This window comes from Lampris incognitus, chromosome 6 (assembly GCF_029633865.1).
Source record: "Lampris incognitus isolate fLamInc1 chromosome 6, fLamInc1.hap2, whole genome shotgun sequence".
Classification (NCBI taxonomy): domain Eukaryota; kingdom Metazoa; phylum Chordata; class Actinopteri; order Lampriformes; family Lampridae; genus Lampris; species Lampris incognitus.
The window spans coordinates 44210516-44232347 of record NC_079216.1 but is presented as its reverse complement, the minus strand read 5'-3'; the positions used below and the strand labels follow the sequence as shown (position 1 = coordinate 44232347).

The following is a 21832-nucleotide window of genomic DNA, read 5'->3' as shown; positions in this document are numbered from 1 at the left end:
AAGAAGAACAGTCAGTCAGCAGCTGGACAGGCTTCAATATCCTGACTCGAGGAGAGATGACGGTCATCCCCGACAATATAGGCTATCTGCCTACCATCAATGCTCCAGCGACACAAATGTCTACTGTCAACGAGGTGCTTAACCAGTCACTGAGCATCATGCAGTGCTTAGGCCTGAGGAAGATTGTCTGTGTCTTTGACCAAGCCCTGTATGCGAAGGCTGTCGAGATCACATGGAAACACCATGACAAGTTCCATGATATCATCGTTAGGCTTGGGGTATTCCACACCATCTGCACACTGCTGGCAATAATAGGAAAGCGTTTCCAAGATGCTGGACTCAAAGACCTCTGCATTGAGTCTGGCATGATTGCAGAAGGCTCAATTGCTGGTGTTATGGATGGCCACAAGTACAACAGGGCAGTGCGACTACACAAGCTCCTGTATGAGGCTCTCATGCGACTGACCTTGAATGGTTTCCTGTCCTGGTTGGAAGAAACTCACAGGAATGACATGGTTCACCTGAATGAGACACTGAAGACCATTGACAGCCTTGGGAAAGAAGTCTCACAACATGCTTTGAAGGAGGTCCTCGAGAACAGCTCTTGTACACGCATCATGGATCTATTTGAAGTCTACCGTGAGTTCCTTAGAGGTGGAAACGGCAGCCTCTCGAACTTCTGGATGTCCTATTTGGACATGGTTGAAATCTTGTTGGGGCTCATCCGAGCATCCAGAGAGGGAGACTGGATGCTACACTTGGCTAGCATTCGAGCAATGATCCCATGGTGCTTTGCTTATGACAGGATGAATTATGCACGCTACCTCCCCTACTACTACGCCCAGATGTCTGAGCTGCCCATCACACACCCAGATGTGTACACAGAATTCATGGAAGGAGGCTTCTCAGTCCAACTGGGCTCCACCAATCCCTTTGGCCGAATCCCTGTTGACCAAGCTATAGAAGAAACGGTGAACAAAGACACCCAAACAGCTGGAGGGACAAAGGGATTCAGCTTGAAGCCAGGAGCTGTGACCAAATATTATCTCACAGCTGAGTATAGAAGCATGTACCTCAGACAGCTGAGAGACCTGACAGGTCAAGGCAGGTGCAAATGGTCTCATCCAGATCTACAGAGTCCAAGGATCAAGAGAGATGAAGCAGATGTCCAGTCTCTCATGGACCTTATGGAGAATAACTGGCTCAATCCTATGTCCCCTGATGAGATTGATTTGGTTAGCCTCTCCACTGGCAACATGGCTCCGCCTGATGTGACCATAGATCTCTTGAGAGCTCTTGAGAAAGGAGAAGAGGCCTACCAAGCATTCCAGCAAACAAGGTTAGATGCAGACCCACCACCTGTGAAATTCCACGACAAGATGACCAAGCAAAGTCTGAAAACATTCTCCAATGTCAGCACAAAACAAGCTCATGGAAAGAAAGCACAGGATGTGGTTCTGAAGGCAGATAGAAACCTTTTCAGTCACATGATCCTGGTGGCTGAAAGCAGGAAGGTGAATCTGAAGGATGTCCTTGCCTACCCATTGGGCCCACTACCATGGGCACTGGCAAATGCTGATGGGTCCTTACGAAAAACAAACAAGGCTGCACTTGCCAGAGAGCTTGAAAAGAATGTATCTCCTGCAGAAGACATCCCAATCCCATCTACTTTCATCATTGATGGGATGAGCCTGGTCCAAAAAATGAATGGCAACAACAAAACCTTTGCACAGGTGGCAGAGTCAGCCTTGACCCAGGTCCTCCATGAGGGAGCACAGAGTGGGAGGATTGATGTTGTTTTTGATGTCTATCACCAGACTTCGATCAAAGATGCTGAGCGACTGAACCGGGGTGGAGACATCACTCTCCAGTACAAGAATCTTGCAGGGGGACACCACGTCCAGCAGTGGAGAAAATTTCTGTGCAGTTCCTCCAACAAGACCAGTCTCATCAAGTTTCTGGTGGAAGAGTGGAAACTCCCACGATACAGAGCTATGCTGCATGGCAAGGTGTTGTACATGACCTGTGAGGAAACCTGCTACAAGTTGACAGAAGATGGGTGTGAGGAAGCAGCAGAACTGCAGAAGCTGACACCCGTCTGCTCCTGCATGCATTGCATGCAGCAAATGCGGGCTCAAAGTCAGTTATCATCACATCTGAGGACACTGATGTCATGGTGCTTTGTCTTGGCTTCCAGAAGGACATCACCTGTCCCATCTACCAGAAGTGTGGGACTCAGAACCGCACACGGTTTGTCGACATCACCAAACTGGCAAGTTCACTTGGAGACGGCATCTGTGACAGCCTAATTGGCTTACATGCCTTCACAGGCTGCAACACTGTCAGTGCATTCGCTGGTCGAGGGAAGCTGAATGCCCTGAAGATAGTGAGAAAGCACACTTCCTGCCAAGAGACTTTTAGTCAACTGGGACAGACATGGAATGTGAGTGATGAGCTGTTCCAGAAAATTGAGCAGTTCACCTGTCGGATGTATGTTGCTAATAGCAGCACTGCTGAGGTGAACAAACTGCGTTACCAGCTCTTCTGCACCAAAAGGGGAGAGGTTGAGTCCAGCCAGCTGCCACCATGTAGAGACTGTCTCTTTATGCATGTTCAACGAGCCAACTTTCAGGCAGCAATATGGAAGTGCTGTCTGCAGGCTAACCCTGTGGTGCCAAGCCCTACTGAGTATGGATGGACAGACGATGAAGGCAAGCTGGCCATTTACTGGATGCGCTCCCCACCTGCACCAGATGTGGTCTTGGAAATGCTAACATGCAAGTGTGTGCATTCATGCAAAATGCCAAGCTGCATGTGCCTGTCAAATGGACTTCCATGCACAGACATGTGCAGGTTACAGACCTGCAGTAACCAAAAACAGCAGGATGGTCCAGAACTGGACTTTGAACTTGGGGAGTCAGATGATGAGAGAAACGAGCAGTTTGATGAATGACAGTGTGATGATTCTGATGGTATTACTGTGGTAGTAGTCTATTGATGCACAGGATGTTGATTCTGGACTTGGTTACCCAGAGCTTGATAACAATAATGTAACCATATTCACATATACCCATTACCCTACCCATTACCATTACATATACCCACTAATGATATGGGATTACATGTATCATTGACTAAGTATATGTAAATGTCAATGTTGTTTAAAATATTAAAATAGTTCATTACCTCACTATGGTATTCCTTTTTATCATGTATTTTGATTGTGTATTTGAACAAATGTATAGAGACCAGTTTGTGACCTAACTGGCTTTGGTCTAGTTCTCATTTAAGGCTCACAATCACCTCACACAATGAAATAGTATGGGTATATTATGCATTTCCTGAATCTTTACAGTCCTGTGAGTATTCCAGTTTTTGTGTTTTGTGTCCCTGATATTCCTAGATGCCACAGATGCCACAGGGCTAAAAGAAAGTATATAGTTTAGGCGAAAATTGCAGAAAGATGTGTGTTATTGACGGGTTGAAGAGCTCAAGTGACCTCTATATTTGTGAGAAATATCCACAACAGGGCTTGAATGAAAGCTAAGAAGGTCCCCTTTAAAATGATACCAAAGACAATATTATAGAACATTGAAAAATGTCCTGACCATGAGGCTAAACCAGGATATGCACCAGCGTCTAAAATGCAATTTAGTTTAGCGGGTGGTTAACTTCATGAGCTGATAACTGTGATACAGCTGCCACTCAGGAATGGTTATCATACCAAAATATCATCTACAGACATGGATCCTTTCAAAAATTATAAGTAAGTTTTGCCACCTTGAGTGTACCGAAATAGGAAATTTTGGGCTCTGGCCCATGGACTAGAGGGCATTTTGCTGACATGGTTTGGTTCCATTTGCCCCTTTAGAGGGAAGGGTCACTGCAGGGTCACTGGGCGGCACGGTGGCCCAGTGGTTAGTGCTGTCGCCTCACAGCAAGAAGGTCCTGGGTTCAAACCACAGGGTTGTCCAACGGGACGGGGAGGTCATCCCTGTGTGGCGTTTTCTCCGGGTGCTCCAGTTTCCCCCGCCATCAAAAGAAACATGCATGTTTGGATTTATACTCCTGTCTGTGCCCCTGACCAAGGCAATGGGAAAAGAACTGGAGTTGGTCCCCGGGCGCAGCATGACTGCTCCTAGCTACACAGGTCAACGATAGGATGGGTTAATTTGCAGTAACTGAATTTCTCCAAGGGGATTAATAAAGGAAACCTAATTAATTAATCATTAAAATCAGTACATAGTTATTCTGAGTGATCACCTTTATCCTATAATGAAACATCTCTATCCTGATGGGAGTGATCTTTATGGGTGGTATGTATAAGTACGTACTATGGTGTCCATGCATGCCAGTGCACATACTAAGGGCCCAATCTTACACCCAGGGCAATGTGCAGCTCAAGCGTCATTGCTAGTTTTAGACCGACGTAGTTGTCATTTTCCCGCCCAGTGCCCACATTGTTTAAACAGCAGATGTACTTGGGCACATCTGTGCGCCCATGGGTGTGTTGGTCTTAAAATGAGGTGTGTTCAGGCACATTGTTGGCGTATCTTGAGGCAGCGGATAGCGATTGCGCCACTGACCAACAAAAACCTGGCCTAAAGTCAATGGCACAGTATTTTCCTGCAATTTAACTACTACTACTACTACTACTACTACTAACTACTACTAACTACTACCACTAATTTCAGCTGCTCCCGTTAGGGGTCGCCACACTTGATCATCTGTTTCCATCTCTTCCTGTCCTCCGCATCTTCCTTTGTCACACCAGTCACCTGCATGTCCTCCCTCACCACATCCATAAACCTCCTCTCTGGCCTTCCTCTTTTCCTCTTCCCTGGCAGCTCCATATTCAGCATCCTTCTCCCAATATACTCAGCATCTCTCCTCCACACATGTCCAAGCCATCTCAATCTTGCCTCTCTCGCTTTGTCTCCAAACCGTCCAACCTGAGCGGTCCCTCTAATATACTTGTTCCTAATCCTGTCCTTCTTCGTCACTCCCAGTGCAAATCTCAGCATCTTCAACTCTGCCCCCTCTAGCTCCGCCTCCTGTCTTTTCATCAGTGCCACTGTCTCCAAACCATATAACATAGCTGGTCCCACTACCATCTTGTAAAGCTTCCCATTAACTCTTGCTGGTACCCTTCTGTCACAAATCACTCCTGACACTCTCCTCCACTCACTTCACCCTGCCTGCACTCTCTTCTTCACCTCTCTCCTGCACTCCCCGTTACTTTGGACAGTTGACCCCAAGTATTTAAACTCATATGCCTTCACCACCTCCACTCCTTGCATCCTCACCATTCTACTGCCCCCCCTCTCATTCACGCGCAGAGTATATGCACGTGCATAACGTGCATATACTCTGCTTGTTATACACACAGGGACATGCAGCAGTGCACAAACATGCAAAAGATCACAATTAAAAACATTACAATGTGATTACTGTGTACATCATGATATTTAAAAAAAGTAAATGTCAAAATGGAAATGGAGTTTTGGTGGATTCCTGCCGCTCCCATGGATGTTCTGATTGCGCGCTTTCACGTCGCACACAAGCAGATCCGTTTTCCCAGCAGGAAACCATTTGTTTCTCCAGCTTGCTGAATTCACAATAAACAGCAATGGGCCAAGGTGCAAGCACATATGGACTTTAAAGGGAATGGGAGATGAGACTGATTGGTTTGATTCATCTTACACCCAAAACACACCTATGATTATTTCTTTTCTTTCTTTCTTTCTTTCTTTTTTTGTGATCCGCCCCCCTTTTTATACTTGGCCAGTTACCCCACTCTTCCGAGCCATCCCGGTCGCTGCTCCACCCCCTCCGCTGATCCAGGAGGGCTGCAGACTACCACGTTTCCTCCGATGCATGTGGAGTTGCCAGCTGCATTTTTTCACCTGACAGTGAGGAGTTTCGCTAGGGGGACGTAGCGCGTGGGAGGATCACGCTATTCCCCCCTGTTCTCCCTCCCACTCTGAATAGTCACCTCGACCGACCAGAGGAGGCGCTAGTGTAGCGACCAGGACAGATACCCACATCCGACTTCCCACCCGCAGACACGGCTAGTTGTTTCTGTAGGGATGCCCGGCCAAGCTGGAGGTAACACAGGGATTCGAACCAGCGATCCCCATGTTAGTAGGCAACGGAATAGATTGCCATGCTACCCGGATGCCTCCCCCCCCATGCATTTCATTCTCTCAAGCACATTATACTATTCGTTGTTAAACACGCCATCTAACTCCCTCATGTACATTACCAAACTATCACACACTACTATTCTCTCACACACCGTCATACTCTCACACGCACTGTTATTCCCTCAAAAACACACACACACACACACACACACACACACACACACACACACACACACACACACACACACACACACACACACACACACACACACACACACACACACACACATTTGCAGCAGAAGGACATTGGGGAGATGTTAAAGTGGTAATAATGCTCACAGATCTTAGATAGCAGCGGCAGAGCTGCAAGTTAAGTGAATGCAGTAATGGAGGGGTGTGGCTCTAGGATGCTGAAATGCACAATTTAGCTTGACTGGGCTTCCACTGTTCTGTGTTGTATTTTCTGTGTTCTCCTTTTTACTCACAGAACTATCACATTAGCCAAAAGAGGACGGTGTATTTTTCTGTGTACCATTGGAATGGATTGAATTAAGTGATGCATAACACGTCATAAAAAAACTTAACCCTTTTATTATTTTAAAGTAGCAGCTTTCATCCTTTTAATCTATTCATCTCCTCCTGCACAAGTGGGTGGGCTGACTATGTAAACTAGCACACACAATCTCATTTGAAACATAACCTTCATTTAAATAAGGTCTGTGCAACTGATGTGCTACTGGTTGCTTAAGAGAACGGCATTCTCATAAACCTCTTGTTAGAAAACAACATAAATGAATACTTAAATGGATACTTTTATTCAGTGGGTGAAATTCACTTGTTAATTCAAGCAGTTAAAACCTTCCACCTACACGTTAGATTGTACAGGATGTTTAGGAATGAACACATTTAATATTTCAAATACTGATGCAACAGTCTTTATTACCGTTTTGGATTTTCAAAGTTTAATAACTTTGTGTGTGTGTGTGTGTGTGTGTGGGGGGGGGGGGGGTACAGACCTGCCGCTCCCTGAATGCTCCTAAAATTGCAAAAATTTGCATTAAAACGAGTTTTACATCAATTGCAAAAAAAAGAAAGAAGTTATGCGTTGACTTTTACAGCTAGAAAAGCCATATAAAAATGCAACTTGATTGATTGATTGATTGATTGATTGATTGATAAGATATACTTAAAATGACCATGATCGGTCAAAATGGCCACACGTAATTCGCTCGTGATCGTGCGCGTCATGTCACTGTTTACGACGTGTGTTGGTGACATCATTTCCTTAGCGAAGTTCACTGCTCTGTTCTAGAACCACACTAGCGTTCTCCAGTGCAGAGTAATAGTCTAAACTTGATTTTTGATTATTGCCAACATGTCTGGTTACAGACGCCGTTACAGACGCACCGTGACTACCACCGATGCGCTCTAGTGTTTAAAAGCCTTGGACAGCGACCATTTTAAATTGTTAGAAAAATAGTATTAAAGTTGTTAAAATTTTAATTTTGGTTTCAGTCGCTTCTTAACAGACATACTACCATCTGTAATTCATTAATATCTCAATTGAGTATTAATCTTGACAGAATATAGAGTTTAAAAACCGTGGCGGTCATTTGGACTGCCCATGGTCGTTCTAATAGTTTTTAAGTTTCGGTTATTGTTTGGGAATGTTTCAATATTTATTTTCAGTTCTTTTTTTACATTTCACATTTTATAGACCTTACTACGTTTGTTACATTAGAAATATGTGTTTTCCGTTTTGTTTTTCCGGTAATATTTCCACGCTTTCAATTTTGCTGTTCAAGTTCAACCATGTCTCTCTGAAGTTTAAATTGTTTAAAAATAGTATTATAGTTGTTAAAATGTGAATTTTGGTGTCAGTCGTTTCCTAAGACACACTAACATATGCAATGCATTAACATCTCAATCGGGTATTTATCTTGACAGAATATAGAGTTTAAAAACCGGCTGCCAATTTGACCGCCCATGGTTGTTTTAGGTATAAGTAAAATCCCGATCGTTCTATAATAACCTCGTGTCTAAAGATTATTGAAATTATTTTTTGATGCGAATAATTACAAAAAAACAAACCAAACCAAGGGATTGGGTTAAGGTAAGGGTTAAGGTTAGACATGTAGTTATGATGGTTAAGGTTAGGGGTTAAGGGCTAGGGAATGAATGTAGTCAGTGAGGGGGCCCCACAAGAATAAAGAAATAGTGTGTGTGTGTGTGTGTGTGTGTACAACAAAAATAACGGGACAGTTAGAAATAAGAAAAGTAATTTGGGTAACATATTAATTTTAAAGCATTTATCCTACCAAACGATGAAAGTGGCAGACTAATAAGGTGCACAGTTAGCCGAGAAGAGACTAGATAATGTATGCGTAACCTTAATGTCAATATAATTAAAGCCTGATGTGCTATGTTTAAAGGGCAAGTCCGTGCACGAAGATTCAGGGCAGATATGTTAATAGGTGAACATTTGCTTTTTTGAAGGTTTAATTTATAACCTGAAAAGGAACTGAAATTGTCCAGGATAGATAAAATAGCAGGGACACCCGATGCAGATGATGTGGGTCATCTGCATATATATACTCCTGCACGTATAACACCTTTAAAAGAAGGGGAGGTCTTCAATGTAATAGAAAGTGGTTCAATCGCCAAGGTGAACGGTGGGGGGAAAGTGGACAGCCTTGGCAAGTCCCACATGTTAGAGAGAAATAATCAGAGGGATTGTCATTAGTGTGTACACTAGCTTGTGGAGAGGTGTACAGGAGACGAATTCATGAAATAAACTTCTCAGCATTGACGGAGATTACAATTTCAGAGAGTTCAGCCTGGTTTTTAGAATATATCAAATCAAAAAGTGTCTGAGTGTTCAAAGTATTCGCCTTCCCTCAATTAAACCAAACCACCACTTTTTCCAAATGAGAGGCCAATAATTTTGCAAACAGATTAACATCAACATTAAGAAGAGATAAAGGTCTAAAGGAGTTACAGGACGTTGGATCCTTATCTGTTTTTTAGAAGTAGCATTATTATTGCCTAGGTTAAAGTAGGAGGCAAAGTACCACCCTGAAGTGATTCATTATAGACAGACAGAAGGGTTGGGGCCAGCTTATCATGCAGAAAAGTCATCCTGACCAGCAGCTTTGTTTGTTTTCATGGCTTTAATTGAATCTCCAATTTAATCAATAGTAAGAGGAGCTTTTGATGAGTACTGAAGAAGAATGCCTATTCATAAAGAATTTTTTTTAAAGGTCCTGTACAGAAGAGGGGTCAGCAGCTGGAGTCTTAAGCTCATCCATAAATTTTACCATATTATTAGTATCTAAAGAAAATTCAGATTTATAAAGAGATTTGAAAATATTATTAATAGGTATGCGATCAGAGATTAGATTGTCAGAGGGATCTTTAATTTGAAGGATCAAACGAGATGCAGCATGACATTTTAATTGGTGGGCTAGTAAACCTCCTGGCTTGTTGCCGTGTTCATAATAAGAGCTATGCAATTTTATGAGTGTTTGCTCTGCATTCCGAGTAGAGATAAGGTTGAATTCAGCCTGCAAATTGAGTCACCATTTAAATAATTCAGGGGAGGGATTTGAAGAGTAGTTTTAGCCAAGCTGAGGTATCTTAGATGTCAGCTCCCGAAGCCCAGTTTTCTGTGCTTTGTTTGAGTGTGCTAAGAAGGAGATGATTTGCCCTCGATGATATGCTTTCAGTGACTCCAAGGATGTAAGAGGTTGAATCAACCTGATTTAGAGTGAGAAAATCGTCAATGGAATTTGAGATAGACCCACAGAAGTCACCATCAGATAAAAGGAGGGGGTTACATCTCCAAAGAGGAGGGCTCCTGATACGAGAGCAGAAACTAATATCTAAGGAAGAGGGGCATGAGCTTAAATAACAATGCTTAAGTATTCAGAGGAGCTTGCACATGGATTAAGTAAATCATCTATAAAAATATAATCAATTCTGGAATATGAATGATGTACTTCCATAGGGAGGGGCAGCTATGGTGATGGCTCTGTTGCACCAGACCCAGGGTGATTTTTGAAATTTACACTACTGCCAATGAGCCAGTTCCCAGGCAAACTTGGCTGTCTATCAAGATAAACAGATATTATACATAATATAAAATCTCAACCAGACGGAATATATCTTTCTGCAAACTGTGATAAGACCTCTGGTATATAATTATATAATAACAATGTGAACACACTGTAACATCATAGCAGATATTATCATATGTTTCACAACCACTGCTATGTTAGCCACTGCCTGTAACAAGCTAACAAACAAACAAATAAAAGATGCTAACTAGACTGACCATTCTGATACATCTGCTAGTCGCCGATTGTGGTGCACAACAGAGTCTGAGTCTGGGTCTGACTGAGGTTCAAACATGTGTGGCTGAATCTCTCTGATGTTTCCTCTAACACTAGCCAGCTAGATGCACACCGTTCTTTCACTAGTCAACCTAGAGCAAGCAGCGGTGGTGGGCGGGGCATGAGGCCTGTGATATTTGCATATTCATAGATCCTGCATTGCTCAATGAGGTAGAAACAGTAGATGTGCTTCCAGCCCCTTTTCAGTTTTTTTAAACATTTTTTTTACTTTTTATGTGGGAAAATCATGTTAAACAGTATATTAATCATCCCAGAGTATTTTTAAACTTTATAATGTGTCTGGAAGGGTAATTTAACCATTGTCATGTGGTATGCTACTTCATTACATTACATTACAGTCATTTAGCTGACGCTTTTATCCAAAGCGACTTACAATAAGTGCATTTAACATAGGAAATCAGGAGAACCACTAATCATCAGAGGTCATAAGTGCATCTAAACAAGCATCTAAGAGCAAAACCAGTGCCCTAGTAAAAGTGCAAGAAAGAGTTTTTTTTTTTAATGAGTGAATACAATAAGTGCTAAGAGCAAGTAACAGGGTAGTAGTTCTTAAAGAGGTGAGTTTTCGACCTGTGCCGAAAGATGGGCAGCGACTCCGCTGTCCTGACATCAGTGGGGAGATCATTCCACCACTGTGGGGCCAGGACAGAAAAGAGCCGTGACCGGGTCGATCGGCAGCAAGGGCCTCTGAGCGATGGGGCAGCCAGGCGTCCCGAGGCAGCAGAGCGAAGTGGTCGGGCGGGGTTGTAGGGCTTGACCATGGCCTGGAGATAGGTAGGAGCTGTTCCTTCAGTACACTTCAACAACAAACATTACTGGGACCACAACAGAAAGTTGCAGATGAACACATTACACACTAGGAATTCACATTATAGACACTATCGCTGATTAGCCATCTAACAAATTGGCCCCAATTTCGAACATTGACCATACATAGTCCAGTCATATACTAGGTTTTGACCTAGTCTTTTTACAAACATCCTTATTTGTCACACATCTTTACACACACTAAGTCATTTAAACACACCAAGATGTATTAAAGACATTGTCATATTCCCCTTCAGATGTCTCCTCAGTGTAATAGGCAGGGGCCTCACTTTTGTGAAACAAACAAAACAGTCGAAACAACCCTCAGACATACCCGAGCGATTTTCTACCACACACATCCATCTCTCTCACTCTGTGAACTTTAACCACATATGGGTACCTTGAGAAAATTCATTTCAGATGGGTGGCGACCCTGAAACACTGGAGAATGAAACACAGAAGAAGAAAAAAAAGGTCAGAAAATTTGAGTGAGTAGTGGAGCTACAGAGTCATTACTCTCCACGCTCTTGCTTTGAAGCACACCAGCACTCGTTTTTCTCTCAAAAGAGGCTCTCGCTGGGACCGATATAGAAGGGAGAGAGACGCAGACATGGAGTCACTGCACAGGAGAAAGAATTTCACATGCTTTTTATCCTCATTTGCATCATTCTCCCATTTTTGTCCTTGTATATATATCTTTTTCAAAAAAAGGTATGCAGAAAAACATTAGCCAACAATGCTTTTTTTCCAAGACTACTCTTCTTCTTCTTCCTCCTCCTCCTCCACCTCCGGCTTGTTCCCTGTTTGTCAGGGGTTGCCACAGTGAATTTTACAGTTTCCATCAGTACCCTGTGAGGGCACAGCACCAATGGTGTCCGTTGTGAACCCGGGCCTTGACCGATCTGGTATGGTCTTGTCAGTCCACCTACTGAATTGTCAAAATTCTACATCGGATGCCCTTCCTAACACAACCACTAACCCTATGGACAGGGGCACAGGGAAAGCATTGGATGCCACCCCAGTATCCATGGACTTGTGCCTATATGCCTGTCGCCAAACTAGAGTCCAAGTCTGACGTAAACAAAGTCAACAGCAGTAATGTGCTGCTGGCTTCCAATTAACAATTTTTGAGCATCAAACACATTTGTTCAGACTGAAGAAAAGGGACAACAGGATAAATTGAAATCACAATCCTTTCTATACAGACAGAAAATAGATTTGAGAGATTTAACAAAACACAAGTTGGATCCAGTTCTTATATGACTCAAATGAATGTATGTTTTACTTGGGAAAGACTGGGAAAGAAATAATAGCCAAACGTTAACTCAATTCTTCAGCTATAAAATGTGCAGCTACATATAATATGAGGTTCCTAATGTTTTATGATGCCACTTGCATTCTGTCCTAAGCTAGCCTATGTACACCATCCTTCTGTCATAAAACCTGTGTCCAGGGGTGTCCAGGTAGCGTAGCGGTCTATTCCGTTGCCTACCACCACGGAGACCTCTGGTTCAAACCCCCGTGTTACCTCCGGCTTGGTCGGGCATCACTACAGACACAATTGGCCTTGTCTGTGGGTAGGAAGCCAAATGTATGTGTCCTGGTCACTGCAACGGTGCCTCTTCTGGTCAGTCGGAATGTCTGTTCGGGGGGGAGGGGGAACTGGGGGGAATAGCGTGATCCTCCCTGGTGAAACTACTCACTGTCAGGTGAAAATAAGTGGCTGGCGACTGACTCCACATGTATCAGAGGAGGCATGTAGTAGTCTGCAGCCCTCCCCGGATCGGCAGAGGGGCTGGAGCAGTGACTGGGACGGCTTGGAAGAGTGGGCCAGGTAAAATTGGGGTAAAAAACAGGGAAAATTCTAAAAATAAAAAACAAAAACTGTGTCCAAGACTTTGGCTTCCTCTTCCTTCCCACACTCATTGAAAGCAGCACTGTTACCATCTACATGAGGCTATCATCCCCTTTAGTGCCAAGGTGTCCAGTATAGTTTAAATCAGGGGGGTTCTCGAACTTGCTACTTAAAGGTCCACATCTGATTTTTATTCAAGGTCAGAGGTCTCGAACAATTAGCGGTAACAAATAACGTTTAACCAACTCACTTGTAACTTTTGTTATAAGTTGTTACTTTTGTAATGTTCTGCGAAGACCTGCCCTACTCTGGCCCTGATTGGCTCCAACCCTATGAAAACTCATGTACCGGTAGGTTTCCCGTTACTGTCATTTATGGTCATGCTAGTTTCCCTCCTCTCTGTGTTTCAACGAGGGCGGGACTCAGCTCCTCCACACACACACACACACGCACACGCACGCACACACACACACACACACACGGGGAGCGGAGCAGAGCAGAGACAGTGAACCAGGTGAAGATAGTATTACTCGAGCTAACGACAGTAACACTCGTTACGTTACTGTAAGTGCAATAAAAGCTTCGCACCACCCCCAAAGCAAATTCGCCGGTGTAAAATTAATACATGAACTCGGCAGCAACTACACACTAAACAGAAAACGTTACGCTTCATAACATATTGTATTCACAACATGAGGTATGGGCTGGGTCCGGATTGACTTGCCGTTTGGTCCGGAAGCAGACCGAGGTCCGGACTTTAAGAAGTCCTGGTTTAGATGACACATCAAAAGGGTACTTGTGCTTGCAGGGTAACCAAGCTCTCCATCTCTTTGCTGGGAATGAGAAGCAGCTGCTCTCTGCTGCCGTATTGATCACGCTTGCCTGGCCCAATTTGCTCTGTGTGTGCGAGCGTGTGTGTTTGTCTATGTCCATCTGCCTACTGTGTGACTTAAACCCCTTCTAAATTAAGCAAATTCAATAACACCCCTAAGTATAACATACATTATTACTTGTTATCAATCTGCACGCACATGTACATGCAGGGTCAGAGTCCTACGCACACACATGCATGCAAAGACACTTTCATACACAGAGGCACAGGCGCCTGACTGTGTGCAGCTTCTAAGGCCCACCACAATCAGACAAAACCCAGTCTGACTCTGTGGGAAGCCCTGCGGGAGCTGGTTGAAAGATCTGATTGAAAGAAATCTCATTACAGATTAGCTTTGGGCTCAAAATATGATTAATGCCGAGGCAGGGCAATGGATAAGGCTCACTCACATTATGCACATACATATGTGTGCGCATGTGTGAGTGCACGCACACCCTGTGGATAATATCCCAGCAGGGCAAGTGAGAGTGTTTCTTATTAAACCAGCAAAAACCCTCTGATGGTTCGGTCCACAGGAAGGCTACTGGGGATAGCAGTGCCTGTGTATCAGAGAAACGTTGTAGGTGAACCAGCCAGGGCTGAGGAACCAACGGTGAGTCAGGGTTGATTCTGTCATTTTGGGTCAGGGCTCAGTAGACTGCCTCGGGAGGAGATGTGTGTGTGTGTGTGTGTGTGTGTGTGTGTGTGTGTGTGTGTGTGTCTGCGCCTGTTTGTATGCCCCCCCTTTGTATGTGTGTAGTTATGTGCTCGTATGCAAGAGTGTGTTTGCACGTCTGTGTGCGGGTATAAAACAGAGAGGATCCCTGGAGTGAAGGGGGGGCTCTGCAGACAACCTTCTTGTTCCGAGAGGTGTCCTGTGGGGGAACCAGCAGATATCGTACACATCCGGGATGACTCATTCAAAGCCATGAAATGCTGACGGGGGTCTCCACGGAAACAGGACTGAAAACACTGCAGTTCCCCGCCTCTCATCCTATCACAGCTAAATGTCTGATGACAGCACATTCCATATATAGCCGGTTCACTACCAGGACCTTCAGCAACCGGCACTGGTATGGCCACATATATAAGATAACAACCCTATAAAATATTGTGTGTGTATTTTTGGGGCACTGGCTGGGAACATAAATAGGACCAGTATTATAGGGGACTAAATATCATTGTAGCATCATTTATAAATCCAGCTGACATAATCACCTCATTTTTCAGACTTCAGAAGGCATGATGGGAACTTTGGAAATGCTTTCCTAATTTTGACCTATGCTACCGTTACAGACTTGAACCCAGTATAGCACACAGGGAAGTGCAAAAGGAAGTTAAACTCTTTTTACTGTTTTAACTTTCAAGAGGTTACAGCAGGCTTGGCATTGAACCTTTTTTTTAGATAGTGAGCAGAAAAGCATGCTTTACCTGCACCGGGCATGAAACCATACAAGCAGGTTGTGAAAACAGCAAAATGTGTATGTAGCATTCCCCTGCGACTTTTGATAGCTTTGCAAAAGCAAAAATATTTCAGCGTCTTTTTTGACATAAAAGAAGCTTTCATTCCTCAATGTGAGAAGCAATTCTTGTCACACATACCGTAGGCATCCATTTGCCAGTGAATATAAGATTTTCTGAAATTAGCCCAGCAGATGGATAACATAATAAGGAATGGAGGAAAGCGTTGGATTTTATCTGTGAAACACAATGTCCCCAAACACAGGAGATGCAGCGAGGCCTGACTGTCAGCTAATGGCAAAGTGAATGATCCCTGGCCATATCACCACTCCCCTGCCATTACCTAGATGATATTTTCCCCACTGCCGGCCACTCTAAATGTCACATCAATATTCACCGTCAGCTAATTAATTTCAGCTCCCATGGAGTCTGGTGACATCTCGCATTCTGTTTGAATACAGATGGTTCTGTTTGCTACTCGGCACTGGACCTTTGCTCTCAAGACACATTTGTCTCAAACACTTTCGTGGTAGTGTTCAAATACTGTGTAATTTAGAGCTCATGCATCTTTCTGTCTAAAATTTCTCTAGGGCTTTTGATCAACCAAAATTAGGTGAGGCGGGAAAAGTCCCGCTTGACTTTCACATAATTCTGGTCTAAAGGTACTTCAAAATTAGGAAGACAAAAGGAGATTACAAGATGTACAAGAGGATTTGGTCTTGCTCCACACTCAGCTGTGTGTTGAGACCAAACAATAGCATATGTGGTAGTGCAGGGACTTCAGGTGAGCAGGTGATAACAAAGGACAAACAAGGTCACATCTCTCAAGCTCTGCATTTTCCCCTCCTGTAACTCAAAGGTTGACCCAAGACTGATTAAAAGGCTTAGTGTAAGTTGCTGGTAGGACAAAGCTGTATATTCAGCCGGCATTGATGTCAGATCATGGGGATATTAAGACTTTTGATATGGATTCTTCTTATATTTAAAATCTGCAAATAATTAACTTCCCGAGAGGAAGAGTTTTGCACATTATTTCAGCTCTCATAAAATTGTGCCAGCAGTTATTGTCGCGTTTGTGTCCAGTAATTTGTGAACGATCTTTGTACATTTAGAACGATGACCCAATGCTGCTGCTGCCAGCCTCGGTTCTGCGCTTCTGTTTTTTGTTTATTTGTTTAGTTTCCAGCTCTCAGTCTGACTAACCCCTGGTCAAATGTTTTTGCTGTTTTTCACTGAACCGTAAAGTTTTACTGAGTTTTTAGTTGGAGGAGTAGCAGCTCTGTATGGGCTTCACCGGAGCCGATGATGCTGGAAGCTAGCCGGAGCACTCGTTAAAAGTGTGACAGCGGGGATTTTGAACTGCACTCCCATCAATCCACCTGGAGAATGTCGACTCTCTGGCCAACAAGATGGACAAACTGCTTCCCCTCAACAGAACAAACATGGACTTTTACTGATCTGCCGCCCTGTGCCTCACTGAAAGCTGGCTTCGTGAGCATGTACCGGACAGCTCACTCCATCTGCCGCACTTCCAACTCCTCTGAGCGGACCGCGAAACAGAGCTAATGGGGAAAAAATGGGGAGGAGGAATCTGCTTCTATATAAATGAAGGTTGCTGTGCAAATGTCATAGTGTTGAAGAAATCATGCAGCCCTCAGAGAGCATTTTCGTTGACTGTAAACTATTTTATTCAATGTGGGAGTTTTCCTCCTTCATTTTAGTTGGTGACTATATCCCACCTAAGGCCTGTGTTAGTGATGCATTACAACACCTGGCTGACCAGATAATAAACATGGAGCACAAATATCCAGACTCTCTTCTTATCATCCTTGGGGATTTTAAGAGAGCAAACTTCAGCCACGAACTGCCAAAATACAGACAGTACGGTAAGTGTCCCACCAGGGACAAAAACACACTGGATCATTGCTTAACAATATTGAAGGACCCCTATTGTGCTGTCTGCCCCCCGTGCAGCTTTGGGACTCTGACCACTGTCTGGTTCATCCTCTTCCAACCTACAAGCAGAAACTAAAATCTGCAAAGCCTGTGGTTAAAAATGTGAGGAGATGGACCAATGAGTCAAAACTGGAGCTACTACGGGCCTGCTTTGACTGCACTGATTGAAGTGTTTCTGAGGTTGCATATACAGACCTGGATGAACTTACTGACATTGTGACATCTTACATTAGCTTCTATGAGGACATGTGTGTGCCCAACAAAACATTCTGCACCTTCAATAATAATAAACTCTGGTTCACAGCAAAACTCAGGCACTTTGCCGGGCCAAGGAGGAGGCTTACAGGAATAGACACAGTCCTGTACAATCAGTCAAGGAACACACAGACAAAGGAGATCAGAGTAGGGCTCAAAAGGGGCTTCACTGAAAAGCTGAAAAACAGGTTTTCAGCTAATGATCCTGCGTCTGTGTGCAGAGGCCTGCAGGACATCACCAACTACAGGAAAACCTCCCTTTCCACTGTAGAGAACCTTCAACTAGCTGACAACTTGAATGTGTTTTACTGCAAGTTTGATCAGCCCACTTTCACACCCCTCACCCGCTCCAACTCAGACATTACACAACCGACTGCACCCACCCTGCCATCATCCCTCCTGTCAGCTCCTGTCTCAGCTCTCTTCCAGAGACAGAAGATCAGGAAGGCACCAGGCCTGGTCAGCGTGTTACCCTCATGTCTGAAAGTCTATGCAGACCAGTTGGCCACCATCTTCACACGGATCTCAAACAGATCACTGGCACTGTGTGAAGTCCCCTCCTGCTTCAAATGCTCCACTATCATCCTGGTCCTCAAGAAATCCTCCATCACTGGACTGAATGACTACAGGCCCATCACCCTACATCTGTGGCCATGAAGTCCTTCAAGAGACTGGCGTTTACTCACCTGAAGGATATCACAGGCCCCCTGATGGTTTGCCTACCGGACAAAAAGGTCAGTGGAAGATGCAATCAGCATGGGACTGCCTACATGTGTGATTTTTTTTTAAACTTTGTAAAGTGGCACGGAACATCAAAAAGGCTGCTGACCCTTGCTCTACACCAATGACTGCACCTCAGGAGACCCATCTGTTCAACTCTTGAAATTTGCAGAAATGTGTATACAAGACACAACAGTCATTGGCTTCATCAAAGACGGAGATGAGTTTGCATACAGATGGGAGGTTGAATAGCTGGCCCTGTGGTGTGGTCGCAGCAACCTGGAGCTGAACATGCTCAAAACTTTGGCGATGACAGTGGACTTCAGGAAGAGCCCCCCCATCACTGGTCCCCTCACCATACCTAACATCAATGTGCCAGCTGTGGATTCCTTCCAGTTTCTGGGTTCTACAATCTTCCAGGACCTGAGGTGGGAGTCAAACACAGTCATCAAAAAGCCCCAGCAGAGGATGTACTTCCTGTGCCAGCTCAGGAAATACAACCTGCCTCAGGAGCTGCTGATCCAGTCTGTTTTCTGCACTTCCATCACAGTCTGCTTTGGACTGGCCATCAAACAGGACAGGAACAGACTACAACATACAGTCAGGTCTGCAGAAAAGATTATTGGTGCGGACCTGCCCACCATCCAGGACCTGCCCACCTCCAGAGTAAGGAAACAGGCAGGGGAAATCACTGCAGACCCCTCACAACCTGGACACAACCTGTTCCAACTTCTCCTCTCTGGTAGGAGCTACAGAACACTGTACACAAAAAAAAGACACAGGAACAGTTTCTTCCTCCTCGCCATCACATTTACGAACAGCAACTCAATGTGGCACTGTGCAATAACCCTGGAACACTACAATACCCACTGTACCGACAAATCATATATATTTGTTTTAGTCTATAATACAAATATGCAATATATTTCACTCACCACTGCATATCTGAACAGGCTATATACTGTACATAAAAAACACCTATTAAATGTACAGAAAGTAACTTTTTTTATCGTTTAAAATTTATTCATCTCAGCACTCCTTGCACTCTTCATTTCTTTGCACTATTTGTATCCTTACATCAGCATCACAGAAACGGTTTCGCCTGAATATTGTCATTCCTTGTATATATTCCTGAAGATTGCTGTGTTGTACATAAGTACATTGACAGCCACTGAACCGAAAGTCATATTCCTTGTATGTGCAAACATTCTTGGCCAATAAAGACGTTTCTGATTCTGCTCGAGGTATCTAAACCCGATCTGATGAAAAAGCTCTTATGTTGTCAAACAATACAGGTTTGATTGCTCTACACTACTACGTTATACTCCTTCCCGCAGGCATACTTTATCATGCAGGATCTTTAAAGAGCAAGTAAGCACTCATTTTTAGCCTGTCTCCACCTACTCACATTTGGAAAAAGGCAATTAATAATGGGTGTAGATCGAAAGGACAGTGGTGTGTGTGTGTGTGTGTGTGTGTGTGTAGGGGGGGGGTAGTGCTGTAGTAGAATTTCTCGAAGTCTACCCAACGCTGTCACGCCGCCTTTCTACTCATATTGTATTGCTCATATTTTACTTACCTGCTGGACCCAACATGTGTCACCTACACCACATGGGTCTCAGTGTTTTCAAAGCAACCGTATGAAGCAGGCAGCTCACTAGGGGTTGATTTTAATGCATTTTCTCTTTGACATACTGCAAGAAAAAGCATGGACTTTTTTCCCCCCTCAAAGCGGCCCTATGATGAATCTCATTTTTGGAATCCAAGGCCCACACCAACATATCTTTTTAGCTCAAAAAATGTAAAAACATTTTTTACTGCCCCTTTATAAGTTTTTTTATCTGACACTAAGGAATTTGCATTGTAAACTTAAAAATCCAGCAAACTTTGTGTGCTCTGATGATTCATAAGTTTCAATGCTCTAGTTTCCTTTCTGAAGCAAAATTTAAATATACTTACAAGCAGTACAAGTCAAAATGCTTGCTGTATTTGGTCTTTCTCAAACTTCTTTACTCCAATGGCGTAACACTTTCCAGACAGTTTTTTGGTGTTTTTTCCTGGGAACATACTATTTAAACTTTATTTTGAGTGATTGATGTAACCTACATAATTACAAATGACACATAATTGTGATGTACACTACAACTGTTGCATGCATGTTAACTTATATAGACACACTGAGGAAAGCTTTGGCCTGAAATGTTTGTATCCATTCTCCACTGATCATGGTTGGTTTTTTTGTTTGTTTGTTTTTGCTCTTGTGGCAATAACTACAACTAAGCTACATATTTTTTTCGAGATACTTTATTAATCCCCATAGGGAAATTCTGCTCAGCATTTAACCCATCCTAGCTGTGTAGGTAGGAGCAGCGGACAACCGCCATGCAGCACCCGGGGACCAACTCCAGTTCTTCTTTCCATTGCCTCGGTCAGGGGCCCAGACAGGAGTACTAACCCTAACATGCATGTCTTTTTGATGGTGGGGGAAACCGGAGCACCCGCAGAAAACCCATGCAGACACGGGAGAACACGCAAACTCCACACACAGGACAACCTGGGATGACCCCCAAGGTTGGACAACCCCGGGGTTTGAACCCGGGACCTTCTTTCTGTGAGGCGACAGCGCTAACCACCGTGCCACTGTGCTGCCCATATCTCTATTTCTTTGTGTATGATCCTCTACTGTTATGTGCTGTCACGCAAAGACATCCAGTATAAACGTGAATTTGTCGAGTGCAAAATTCGTTTGTTTTTTTTCAAATGACACTTAACATACGACCCAGATATTATGAAAGAATAAGGCACAGCAGAATTAAGGATTACCTGTCCTACATAGACCAGCATCCTGGCATTGAGAGGGTTCTCGTCAGGACTCAGCCAGAACTCTGAGTTATCATCAGATGATACTGAGAACTGGAAATCACCTGTGAAGACAGACACGACCAAGCTTTACGTGAGTGTGTGATATAAAGACAGAAAAGGAAACAGAGAGCGTCTATAGATGCATATGACCCTCTTTAAATCTGGCACTCATATGTTTTATGAAGTCAACGGCAAAGACCACACCAGCTGTTAAATTATGGGATACCTGTTATCTAACATGTCAAATTTTAAGTATAAGCCTATATAAAAGTGTGTTTTCACAATCCCTTTTTCTAAAGGCGGTATTTACAAGGGACCGTTACATGCATAGCAATCTGAATCCTCCTTTGCGTCACATAATAAGAGAAAAGTATTCTGATTGATGAGGAGGCAGAAGCATTTTTTACTCACAGACACACTTAGTGTCTGTGGGAACCCGAAAGGTTTGAGGATTTTTCTCTTCTTTCTTTTTTACTTGCATATCTCT

General features: G+C 43.8%; 1 protein-coding gene across 1 annotated transcript in view; it reads right to left on the bottom strand.

Moving 5' to 3' along the window:
• b4galnt4a (beta-1,4-N-acetyl-galactosaminyl transferase 4a) overlaps nt 1–21832 on the bottom strand; it is a 283146-nt gene that overhangs the window by 84034 nt on the left and 177280 nt on the right. The window contains 1 exon segment of the mRNA XM_056282004.1: nt 21307–21407. Within this exon segment, the coding sequence (XP_056137979.1) occupies nt 21307–21407 (101 nt within the window).